Here is a 12,663-nt window from a genome sequence, read left to right on the forward strand (position 1 = left end):
GTTCCTGAGCCCTGGCCTCCCTGAAAGTTGGCATTGCATTGGGCTCAAATCTGATTGTGGACAGGGAATTGTCTTTTGCTGATCTCAGCTTTATTAACCGTTGAGCTTTGGTTTTGTTTTGTTCTGTTCTGGCAGAGAATAGAGCGATAAGAAGGACTTGAAGTCACTAAAAAATTCAGCCAAGCTTTTATAAACGTGGTTAGAGGGAACATAGACTTCTTCATTCTGCTTTACACCAGGTCTTCAACAAGGAGAAAAAAGAAACTAAAACAGATGCATTTTTATGAATCTATTTTTGACATAAAGCGTCTGTTCTTGGGTCTTATTTTTGCAAAACTGACTTTAGTTTTCACTTTAGATTATAGATGAGATCCTGAAGATTAATGAAGACACCAGAATACATGGCCTTGCCCTTCAGATCTCCGAGACCTCATTTAGCAACAAAATCCTCAATGCCTTGAAACCAGAAAAAGATGTGGATGGGTGAGAACATATAAAAGAAAACAATCGACTCATTGCTAAACTAGTTTTTCTACTGTGAATTCCTTAAAATTCTGCTCTTTCAACTATGTCAGTAATTGAGCCATGAATGAAATCATTCTAAATATTTCAGGAGTTGGAGGGCTTGTAAAATGATGCTTAAGAAAGTACGTATTTGAGAAAATACACTTGCCCTTTTGTAGTGCTTGGGTGCCATTTTGGCCAAATCATATTCATTTGAGAAGCTCCTGTCTGACCTACAGAGTCCTTAGCCAGCTCTCCTCTTCTAATAGCTTTTCCTTTTCCTTAATAATTCTACCAAACGAGAGAAAAAACCCAGGGGCCTGCTTCACCACAGTAGCACATTCTGCCATAGTCCCAGGCCAGCGGAGGAAAACAAAGCAAGCACTTACATTCATAACATGAGGTTTTATTTGAAATTTGAGGGAAAAACTGTGAATATCAGGTGCTCTGATATTGGTCTTAGACTCATGTCATGACGTAAGCTTCACGGGACAGGGAATGCTGACCATCCATATGGGAGCTCATGATGTTTCCTGGAAGTTAAAAACCTCTTCTTCCTACATGGAAATAAGAAATGTTTGTATCGTGGCCAGAAAGAACGTGATATATTTAGCATTCCAGGGTCATAAGCAAATTTATAACGTTAGTCTTGTAGGGACTGGATTGAGTGACCAGCACCTCACTGGCATACCCAGGTTCCCCCATTATCCTAGCCTTCTCTTGTGACTTAGGGCAGACTCAAACATGGGTAGAAGATTGTCGTGAAAATCTCCGATCCTATAGCAGACAAACCATAACGGGGGAAGAGGCTCTAATCAATTAGAAAACATCCAGAATCCTAGGGTATCAAGATGTGGTTTCCAGTCTTTCATAAAAAGAGAGAATTATGAAAAGTTTTCCAAGTATCTCTATTTTGTTACTAACCTGTATTGAGACCATCAATTTAAGCTAAATAGTTAGGGACTATTTTGTCCTTGGTTTGACCGAGGAAGAACACAGAAGGCATTGAAAGGACATGGTCCCTCATTTTTTTCCTTGATTTCCTTAAGGAGATAAGTACTGATGTCGAGTGGGGATCAGACCTTGAATCCAAGTCTTGCTAGGTCACCCCTGATTTCTAGGATTGGTTCTGGACTTTGGTATTGATGGAGATGTAAATTTCCTCAGGATAAAGTGGCTGCAGGACCACGGCATTGCACACATCCAGGGCCACCATTCCATGTAGTCCATTGAACAGAGCTCCCTAGCATTGTGCAGTGAAGCCCCACGTGGCCTCCAGCTGCGGTCCTGCTGTCCAGGCAGAACCAGAACGCCCAACGTCGTCCTGACTCCTAGGGACCATGTTGGAGTTGCCTGAGGGGCTGCTCTAGAAGCTAATGACCTCTATTCCTGCTCACTCTTTTCATTTCTATTTAATAATTTAATATATCCTACCTATCTGTCGATGAAAATTCAATTAACGATCAAGTAAAGAAGGAAGAAAGGGAATTTTATTCAAGCCAAACCAAGGATTATAACCCAGGAAGCAGATTCTCAGGATGGTCTGAGAACTGTTCCGCCTGTTAGAAGTCGAAGGCACAGTCATATACATCTTTGAGAGAAAGGATCGAACATCAAAATGACATACTGATGTTTTACGTAAAGTTCACCAAGGATACATAGTCCAGGTCAGCATGTACAGAGCGAGCAGCAAGTCACCATGACCCCCTACAGAGCTGGGAAAGAACACTGGTCTTTTAAGAAGTTACACCGCTAGCGTCAGAAGAAAAAAATAAGCAGGAATTCTCATCTTTGAAGAGCTCTGGTTAATGGTTTTTCTTGGGTTTTTTTTTTGCGGTACACGGGCCTCTCACTGCTGTGGCCTCTCCCGTTGCGGAGCACAGGCTCCGGACGCGCAGGCTCAGTGGCTATGGCTCACGGGCGCAGCCGCTCCACGGCATGTGGGATCTTCCCGGACCGGGGCACGAACCCATGCCCCTGCATCGGCAGGTGGACTCTCAACCATTGCGCCACCAGGGAAGCCCTGGTTAATGTTTAACCAAGATACACACTGCACATGAGGGAGGGACGAGGCCCAAACAACCACGCAGAGAGAATTTTATATTTAATTTTTTCTTGTCCTGCCTTAAAAGATAAATTGTATTTCGTCATATCAAATATTGACTTAGATGTTATTTGGGATTAATTCATGTGAATTACAGATGAGTGAGTTTTGGCCAAGCTTGACTTACTTGTTCTCTTATTTTTGGATTCAGAGTAACGGATGTAAACCTGGGGAAGTTGGTACGTGGGGACGCCCATGAGTGTTTTGTTTCACCTGTGGCCAGAGCTGTAATTGAACTTCTTGAAAAGTCAGGTATGATGCACCTTCAGAAATGTTGCTATTTTCTATTTTTTGTTATTTATGTGAGTTTTTAGTAAGGATTTGTTTCTGGAAGATACTTATTGAAACACAGAAGCGATATTTAGTGTCAGCTTTATTTTTCTCATCTTTTAGGAGATATGAATGACTGGCAAATTTTTCTAATAAGATTAGCTGTATTATAATTTTAAAGAGAAATTGGTAAAGATGAATGATTAACCTGTGTTTTCTCAGTTTTTCTTATGAAACCCTCAAAATAACCACAATGAAAAATGTTTCAAGTTTCAGCTTCTCATATCTGTCAATATGTAAACCTAGATAAGTTTTATATTTAAAACTTAAAAGAAGAAGCTGTCAGATATAGTTTAGGGTATAGAAACCTAGATTAGGATCTATCAGTGAGCAGTATCTCTTTCAGTAATCAGTATTTAATTTTTTCTGTACACCAGCTTGAGTGATAAGGAGACAATGCCCCTCCCCTACACCCAAACATGAAATGATTGAACAAAAATTCCAAAATATATACCAAAGTTCTATTAGAAGATTAATTTTCAAGATATGCCTTTAGGACACTAGCCATTAAGCTCAAATCTCTGAGATAATCCGTAGAGACAGTGTTTTTCCATCATATGGATAATTAGGATGATGACTCTAGGTCACTCTACCATAAAGTTTGCAAAGAAGGAATAAGTTATGGCTTATAGTCATTGTAGGTTTGGTGCTCAGAGGGCCAAGTTTTAAAAGGCGATTTTTTTGCAGCCAATTAAGCCAACCCTGCTCTTTTCCCCGTGGGAGCCCAGTGTGCCATGGTTGCAAACAGCAGCCTCCTTGGTAGTGTGTGCAGCCTCTTGCCTGTATGGGTTGCCCTAAGGGACTTCGAGACAGCCCTTTCCAGTGGACATTCATGTCTGCCGTGCTGTCCCCAGTCTGGGCTCCAGACAGGTAATGTGCGGTGCCTTTGGAAAGCCCCAGGGCACAGTGGCCTGGGTCCGCATTGGCCAAATCGTAATGTCCATCCGCACCAAGCTGCCGAACAAGGAATATGTGATTGAGGCCCTGCACAGGCCGAGTTCAAGTTCCCTGGCCGCCAGAAGATTCACATCTCCAAGAAGTGGGGATTTACTAAGTTTAATGCGGATGAATATGAAAACATGGTGGTAGAAAAGTGGCTCATCCCAGATAGCTGTGGGATCAAATACATCCCTAATCGTGGCCCCTTGGACAAATGGCAAGCCCTTCACTCATGAGAGCATTGGCGCTGTCCCCTCCTTAATCACGCCCACCAATAAATGCTGCTTTCCTGTCCAAAAATTAAATTAAAATAAAAGCTATTTTTCCTTACATTAAAGCTGTATGGGAGGAAGACTTCGAAGTTTTGATTATAATACTGAATTTCCATTTGGTGGGTAGGTGTCAACTTAGATGGAAAGAAGATCTTGGTAATAGGAGCCCATGGGTCTTTGGAAGCCGCCCTGCAATGCCTGTTCCAGAGAAAAGGGTCCATGACAATGAGCTCCCAGTGGAAAACACCTCAGCTTCAAAGCAAGGTAAGCATCTTTCGTGTTGGAAACATATCCTTCAATGCCTATATTAGAGAAGGAGGACTGAAATGCATAGGCTGATCGTTTAACATAAAAAGTTAGAGAAAGAACAGCAGAAAATCTCAAAGGATGAAAACAAAAGAGCAGAGATTACTGAAATAGAAAACAAATATGTAATATGAGAGGTTATCAGCAAAGCCGAAAGATAGTTCTTGGAAAAGTCTAGTAAAATAGACACACCACTAGCCAAAGTAATTAAGACAAAAAGAGAGAACACCAGCAATGTTATGAACAAACGAGGGGACATAACCACAGAAGCAAAAATTATTTTTTAAAAAGGAGAATATGAACAACTTTATGTGGATAAATTTGAAAAATTGTATGGAATGAAAACTTTCCTAGAAACTGTAACTTACAAAACAGATTCAAGTAAAATTGGGTACTCTTATATATAATTGAAGACATTGAATCAGTCTACCCAGCAAACAAGCAAACAAAAAAAGGCACTAGGTCGTTTTATAAATGAGTTACCACAGGAAAGAACATTTTCTCTGGAGAATAGAAAAAGAACATTTCCTAACTCATTGTATGAGTGCCCAGTGCAGACAATGACAAGGTGCTAAGGGATAATTACAGGCCAATTTCACCTATAACATAGATGAAATAATCGTTAGCAAAATAGAAAACCAAATCCAGTATCCCACTGGGACTATCATAGGATTGCAGGGGGGTCTGACATTAAAATCTGTTAAAATGTATTAATGTAATTTACCACATTATCAGATTAAAAACTATACTGTCACCGTAGTAGATGCAGAAAAGTCACTAGATAAAATCTAATATTCATTATGATTTTTTCCTGAGAAAAACATTAGACTAGGAATTTAAGGAAATTCCTTAACAAGATAAAACATCTATAAAAACTTAGAGTGAAAAATCTCATTTAACAGTGACATATTAGAAACATTTTCTTAAATTAGGAAAGACAAGGGCGCCTGTTATTAGTACTCCTAACCAGCATTGTGTGGGAATTCCTAGACAATGCAGTAATATGAAGAAAGAAAGGAAGAAAATTCATAATGATCGGAAAGGAAGACACCAAACTGTCATCAATCCTGGGTAATATGATTACATAAAAAGTCCAAAAGAACCTATTAAAATATCAGAATTAGTAAGAGTTCATCTGGGTTCTTGGATATAAGATCAACATGCAAAAATCAATTGCATTTCTAAACACTACTCCCCACAGTTAGAAAATTAATTTTTAAAGAAATACAGTTTATGATAACAATGAGAATTTAAGGTATCTAGGAATATATTTAGCAAAAGTTATTTCTGACCTTTTGAAAGAAATTATATAATTTTGATGAATGTCATTAAGAAGACCCAATTAAAAGCAGAGATAACCATATTCACGGATAAGAAGACTCATCTTTTTTTTTTTCTTTAATTAATTAATTTATTTTATTTATTTATTTTTGGCGGCACTGGGTCTTCCTTGCTGCGTGCGTGCTTTCTCTAGTTGCGGAGAGCGGGGACTACTTTTCGTTGCGGTGCACGGGCTTCTCATTGCGGTGGCTTCTCTTGTTGCGGAGCATGGGCTCTAGGCACGCGGGCTTCCGTAGTTGTGGCTCACGGGCTCTAGAGCGCAGGCTCAGTAGTTGTGGTGCATGGGCTTCATTGCTCCGTGGCATGTGGGAACTTCCCGGACCAAGGCTTGAACCCATATCCCCTGCATCGGCAGGCGGATTCATAACCACTGCGCCACCAGGGAAGCCCAATAAGACTCATCTTAAAGATACTAATTCTCCCCAAATCAATCTATAAATTAGAATCAGAATCCTGACGTCGGGCTTCCCTGGTGGCGCAGTGGTTGAGAGTCCGCCTGCCGATGCAGGGGACGCGCGTTCGTGCCCCGGTCTGGGAGGATCCCACATGCCACGGAGCGGCTGGGCCCGTGAGCTGTGGCCGCTGAGCCTGCGCGTCCAGGGCCTGTGCTTTGCAATGGGAGGCCACAGCAGTGAGAGGCCCGCATACCGCAAGAAAAAAAAAAAGAACCCTGACATAATCAGCTTGACATATGACAAGCTGATTCCATTTACATGGAAGCACAAGGACAAAAACAAGACAATTTTGAAGAAAACTAGAGCTGTAAATACAACAAGAAAGAATTTTTAAAAACAGCATTCATTGGAAAAAAACACGTTGCAGAAGGCTGTATTTCATCTAACACCATTTATATAGGGTTTTAAATCAGTACCACGTATATATTTTTAGGGCTCCATACATATAAAGTAAAAGTATAAAGAAAGGAGTAGAAACTGTGAACCAGATCAGGAAAACCATGACAGGACAAAGATGTGCAGGTAGGTAAGAGGAGACTAGGGGACCTTCACTTGTGTTGGTCATGCCTTTCCTTAAACTAGCCAATGGGCTGGATGTTCAGGTGTGTTATGTTATGCTTTTACATTTCCATGTCTGAAATAGTTAATAAAGTTTTTAATTTCAAAAACTGACAATGAATTTCACAAATTTCAAGCAAAGTGAAGTTAAAAGCGCATTAAGTACAATAAATTACTAAAATCTAAAAATACATGTTCTTCACTTTGCAGCGTGAGGATGGAAACCAACAAGTTGTAGTCCTGTCCAGGGGAGACGGGCCTCTCGACTGAGATTTGTAATTTTTCAGTGGCAGGTGGATCTGATGTACATAATTCCTTCTTGTTTTAAAATAGCCCAGCAACGTGGTCTTGCAATTAAACTCAAACCTATGTGCTTTTTTAGTGGTCACCACGTGGTGGCAGCCTATTCAAGAAAATTCAAGGACAATGTTTCATACTTCATAGAGGCCAGGATTTTAGGTTGGGAAGCTTAGTAGAAGAGGACAGTAAACTTGCCCTGAACTGAACAGCTGTGACGAAAAAGAGAAAAATGCCTTCATTGGCACTTCAGTGTTTTCACAGCTGTCACAGATACTTTTGCTAGTTGTATCTGTATTTTTGAACAACAAAGGCATCTTTCAAAGTGCTTTTTTTATTATGGAAATAAATCACCTTGACTCTTTTGGATAAAGCTCACCCTAACTTTGAGAACGATGATTACAAGGCTTTATTCTCTAGAGAATCTAGAAATTGAATAGCACTCTGGTTCCCGCATGTCTAAGAAGCTTTTCGGTAGCTGACGTTGCACACACATTTTGTTTTCCTAAGTCCGTGGCACCTAGGGTGGCACCACTGTGAACCTTACAGGCTGTCAACTTCCACTCTTTTTATTGCTTCAACTTTATAGCCAAAAATAGGGGAAAATTCCGGGCTCCCTGTACTTGTCTTTAAAGTTCATTTGGTCTCTGGTGTTTGGCCCTCTCTACCTGGCTTACTTACATACAACAGGCTCCCCTCACACCACAGGATAAAGGCTGTATCTTTCCAGTTTTTGGTGCTAGCAGCCAACTTCACTAGTCACTTACCTCCCGCTGATATGCCTCCATGCTTCTGCCTGACATTTGACATTTCAATATTCCTACATTTTCTTTCTAAAACACAGGCCATTGCGGGGCCTGGTTTCAGAGGGTCAGTGCGCCCTCCGCAGACCACAGTGACGGCAATTAATGTGGTGCAAAGAACACCCAGGCCCAAGTTAGTGTCCAGGACACCTGAATGGGACAGGCTGTGTCCACCCTTGGAAAGCCTTCACTGTGAGAATCCTTGAAAGTATAAATTTAACAACAGATTCGGATTTTTGTTTTCTAATTCCATCGACAATGCATTTTAAGATCATAGTGCATTATAAGTGCATCTGAACAGTGCATTTTAAGATTATGGCCCATTTATCTTCTCATTATCAACAATGCTAAGTATCAGGGAGAGCAAAGAGCAAGCAAAGGATTATAGCTATTAGGTCACAGGACGTTATCTTTGAAAAGCATTTCTTACCTGCTTATTTGTACCTGACATGGGACAAGATCCCCTGTTGGCCATCTGGTGGGGGATTTCCAAAACCAGGGGGGTGAGGGTTTGGGGATCAGGAGGGGACTGTAACACTGGAGTCCTGTCCACCACCTCCTAAACTACACGTAGCCTTTCAAGTTTGGGATGACCTTGAAGCAGCTGCAGCCTGCTGCAACCAGTAGGAACTGTCTTTGAAGGTCTGGAGTCAGAGACAACGTTTGTGTTTTCGGGAAGCAATAAAACATAGGCATTGGTGGAGACAGCTCTGGATTCAAGCCTTATCTGTTGTTTAACCTCTCTGAGCCTGTCTCCTTATGTGGAGAATGGGGATCATAATACTCCCTGCCTCATGGGGCTGCTGTGAGAATTCAGTGATCACGTAAGTTTGCTTAGCACAGGATCCCTGGTAATAGCTTGGCTGTTATTGATGGTGAGTCAGGAAGGACACTGGCAAGTTTCACCATATGGATGTGCAGTTGATCCTCAGTGTGGAAATGGAAAGGCCAGTGGGTAATCACACTGTAAGGAGATAATAAAAGATCAGGACCCAGGGTTCCTTATTGGAGGGAAACTAAGAGACAGTGTCCCTGAGAGAGTGGGTGCCCAGCTTTGGCCAGTCCGGGCTCTCCCTCTGGTCCTCACCTCCAGGGCTGTGGACCTCTTCCTTCCCTGATGCCTGTGTTACTCAAGCTGCTCCACTTCGAATCATGTCTCCTGGGGATTCCTGGTTTACCAGTCACTCCCTCCAGGGATGGTGGTCCTTCCTACGATTTTGAGGGGTAGTTACCTTGACTTAGTTAAATAGAAATGGCTCCCTTCTCTAGCAGCCTGCCTAGATCTAAAGATAGTCTTTGGACACCGATTACACATAAAATCTCATGGAGTCTGAACATGAGAACTGAGATTGGCCTTTTCAGAGAAGTACAGAAAAGAGAGTTGACTTCTGTATTTGGTAGCTTCATAGTTTATGCCCCTCGGAGTGTATGATTGAAAATTAAGAATAAGTTTCCTGCTTTGTTTTGCAGCATCAAAACAAAGATGCATTCTGCTTTGAGAGGCATTCTGTATTTACATGGGAGAGGGGAAGAATGTCTGGGCACTGACCCAAATCAGCTACACACTATGGAGCATCAGCTGTTGGTACCCCAAAGCACTGGGTGTGATGTTTTTGGGTCCAGATAAGGAATCGCCCTCCTTCCTCCACCCAAACGAAGGCCCCTCACTCAGCTCCCCAGGCCCCTGGAGTGGAATGACACCCTTATGTAGGAGGGGACAGCCATCCGCCCTGTGAAAATGGGCCTAGATTTGGAGATGTCCTCTTCCTCACCCCAAGGAGTTCACTCTGATACCAAAAGCAAATGTTCTGCATTTAGTATTTATGAGGCGGAGTGGTACCCCTCTCCTGGGAAGAGAGGCTGGCAGGCACCCCGGGGCTGTGCTCACACGCCCTCACTTGCTCCGCTGGCTGGAAAGCCTCTTCTGAATCTGTGGTCGGGCGCAGCTGGAAGATGATGGCAAAACGGCCTCCAGCTGCAACGAATCAGGTCGATCCCAGCTGCGTGTATAAGAAATAACCCCAGAATAAGAAAAGCGTTGTATTTTGTTTGTCTCAGAGGATCTTGTTTCTCCTGAGCACGGAGATCGTCAAAACTAGCACTAACAGAAGAAGGAAAAATACAGGTCTTTCACACTTGAAGGATCAAAGTAGGCTGTTTTCTTGAGCCAAGCTAAATTATCACAAAGTCATTTCCACTTTAAATTCGGTACGTAGCATACAAAAGGCCTTAAAAAGGGAATTGGAAAATTCTAAATATATGTGTATTATACATATGAGATTTTGAAAAAGTAATCTATTTTCCAGAGGTTGTGGGGAAAACCCTAGCTTTTGTTTTTTGGCCGAGCCACATGGCTTACAGGATCTTAGTTCCCTGACCGGGGATCGAACCCCAGGCCGACGGCAGTGAAAGCGCCAAGTCCTAACCACTGGACCACCAGGGAATTCCTGGAAAACCCTAGCTTTTTTTTTGGCGGGGGGAGGGTACGCGGGCCTCTCACCGTGGTGGCCTCTCCCGTTGCGGAGCACAGGCTCCGGACGCACAGGTTCAGTGGCCATGGTTCACGGGCCCAGCCGCTCCGCGGCATGTGGGATCTTCCTGGACCGGGGCACGAACCCGTGTTCCCTGCATCGGCAGGTGGACTCTCAACCACTGCGCCACCAGGGAAGCCCAACCCTAGCTTTTAAACTGGACTAGATTGGCAAGTTACACGAGTTTTTTTTTCTTTTTTATATTTATAATTTTTAATGCATTTGTCTTTTAAATCGGGTAGGAAATTATAAGTGTAGTTTCAAACCAAAAATACAAGAATACTGGCTTTTCTGGAGATCTTCATTTCTTCACACAGCTTGGAGTTACTGACTAGTGTCTTTTCACTTCTTGTAGAGCAGGTCTAATGGTAACGAACTCCCTCCACTTTGTTTAATATGCAAATGTATTCATTTCTCCCCTTTTTTTTTTTTTTGAAGTACAGTTTTGCTGGATATAGAATTCTCAGTTGACAGATCTTGTTTTCTTCAGGCACTTTAAATATGTCATCCCACTGCCTTCTGGCCTCCAAGATTTCTGATGAGCACGATAATTCTTTTTCACCAGAGAGGCTACCCTTAAACCAGTAACATATGGTAACAGCAGTAAGGACAGCTAACAATCATTGGGTTAGTGGTTACTGTGAACCAGGACTGTCCTTCACTTGTGTTACCTCGTTGATTCTGCAGCCATCCTATTAGGCAGGACTCTCACTCTTCCCATATCATAGATGAGGAAACTGAGGCTCAGAGAAGTAAAGAGACTGTGCAAATATATATAATTTGAAAATGATAGAGGTGGCAGTACAGCCACTATTTTTAGCCACTAGCCCACGTCAGCTCTTATTCCAGATAATCACAAAACCCAATCTTTAAAAGTACCTTTAAAGTCTAATCTTGAAAACCCAAAAGTATCTGACAGCTCGGATGGGCAACATTAGCGGGACCAAGGCCCAAGACATTAGACTTGGGTTGAGTTCACCATTGCTTCATTCCCACAGTTAATAGTCCCACAGATATCTTCCTAAGATAAGGAAGCCAGTTGCTCCCTGAGCCCTGGGCTTCTCACCACCCCTCCAGGGGCACTCTTCAGAATGGATGTGTCCACCCTCTTGAGAGGGCATGGTGGGGGGCACCCTGGTCAGGTGTGTGGACGTGCAGTACAGCCTCATTGATGTGAGTCCCTCCCCCCACCCCACCCCCCTGTAGTGGCTGGGTGGAGAAGATACCACCGACCCTGGGGCAGCACAGATCTTGTGCCAAGCAAATACCAAGGCTACTGAGTAATGTGTGATTAAGTGACCTGGATAATGTAGCTCCCTGAGTTTCTTTGACAGATATTTCAACATTCATGGACTGAAAATGCCTTTAGATGTCAGCTCCCATTCCTCTCACTCTTGCTTCTGCCTGATCATTGTCTTGCTTATTAACACCAGAGAAGGAGGTGAATAGAACTTTTTTAAAAGCCCCCAAATCAGGCCATTTATATTTAGTAGCATTGAGAAAGGGATCTGAGAGAATCTGTTGAAACTTGGCGTGAGATCCAAAGGGGGCGTGTGAAGTCTCAGATGGTTCAAGGCAGGTACTGCACAAAGGAAGGGCTCCAGGCTGTGTCCTGCAGAGATCAGGCCAGTGACATCACCTCCCGTCCACCTACAGATCATCCCTGCTTGCCTGTCCGCACCATCGGCAGAGCCTGGCTCTATCTTTTACCCCTTCTTCTCCAGTGTAAATGCTTCCTAAGGATGTAGAATTAGAATACTCTGGTTGGTAGGTCTTAACATAATCTATAATGATAAAGCACCTTACATTTGTGTACAGATTTCGTTTTCAAAGTCTTTTCATATACTAGCTCACTAGCGTTATATCCTGAAAGCAAGGTGTTATGTATGGTGCCTTGACCCTGGTTGTCAGTGAAAAGGAGCAGAGCCTGGATATGAATCGGGTCTTATAAACCCCACCTGCCACGGTCTTCCCTCTGCACCTCAATTCCTCTCTGTCAAGTGCAGCTTCTTCACTTCTCCAAGGAGGCAACTGAGGCCAGAGAGTTACTCAGGGGAAGTGGGATGCAGAAATCCTATGTGCAGCCCAGGGTTCAGAATTGGAAAGCACAAGTATGGCGGGAAATGCGACGCAACGCTGAATTTCCCACAGTCTCATCAATTCACCTTAACTTCAACACGGCATAACCGTAAATCATAAGGCTGTCCTGCCTCTGTGAAGTGC

The 12,663-nt window shown here is 42.9% G+C and overlaps 1 protein-coding gene and 1 non-coding gene across 6 annotated transcripts in view; both read left to right on the forward strand.

The window, feature by feature from the left end:
• The window catches only part of MTHFD1L (methylenetetrahydrofolate dehydrogenase (NADP+ dependent) 1 like), a 196,375-nt gene that overhangs the window by 9,719 nt on the left and 173,993 nt on the right, over positions 1 to 12,663 (forward strand). For all 5 annotated transcript variants that reach the window (XR_003793716.1, XR_003793717.1, XM_029223967.1 and 2 more), the window contains exons 5-7: positions 359 to 483; positions 2,760 to 2,860; positions 4,277 to 4,413. Coding sequence is in view for 3 of the 5 variants with exons in the window: in XM_029223967.1 (XP_029079800.1) it covers positions 359 to 483; positions 2,760 to 2,860; positions 4,277 to 4,413 (363 nt within the window). In the remaining 2 variants the exon portion in view is untranslated. The remainder of the gene's footprint in view (positions 1 to 358; positions 484 to 2,759; positions 2,861 to 4,276; positions 4,414 to 12,663) is intronic.
• On the forward strand, positions 3,620 to 3,753 carry LOC114896406. The gene has a single exon (XR_003793786.1). It is a non-coding gene; the product is annotated as a small nucleolar RNA SNORA70 (small nucleolar RNA).

This window comes from Monodon monoceros, unplaced genomic scaffold, assembly GCF_005190385.1.
Source record: "Monodon monoceros isolate NGI ecotype Baffin Bay Population unplaced genomic scaffold, NGI_Narwhal_1 Super_Scaffold_15, whole genome shotgun sequence".
NCBI classification, from domain to species: domain Eukaryota; kingdom Metazoa; phylum Chordata; class Mammalia; order Artiodactyla; family Monodontidae; genus Monodon; species Monodon monoceros.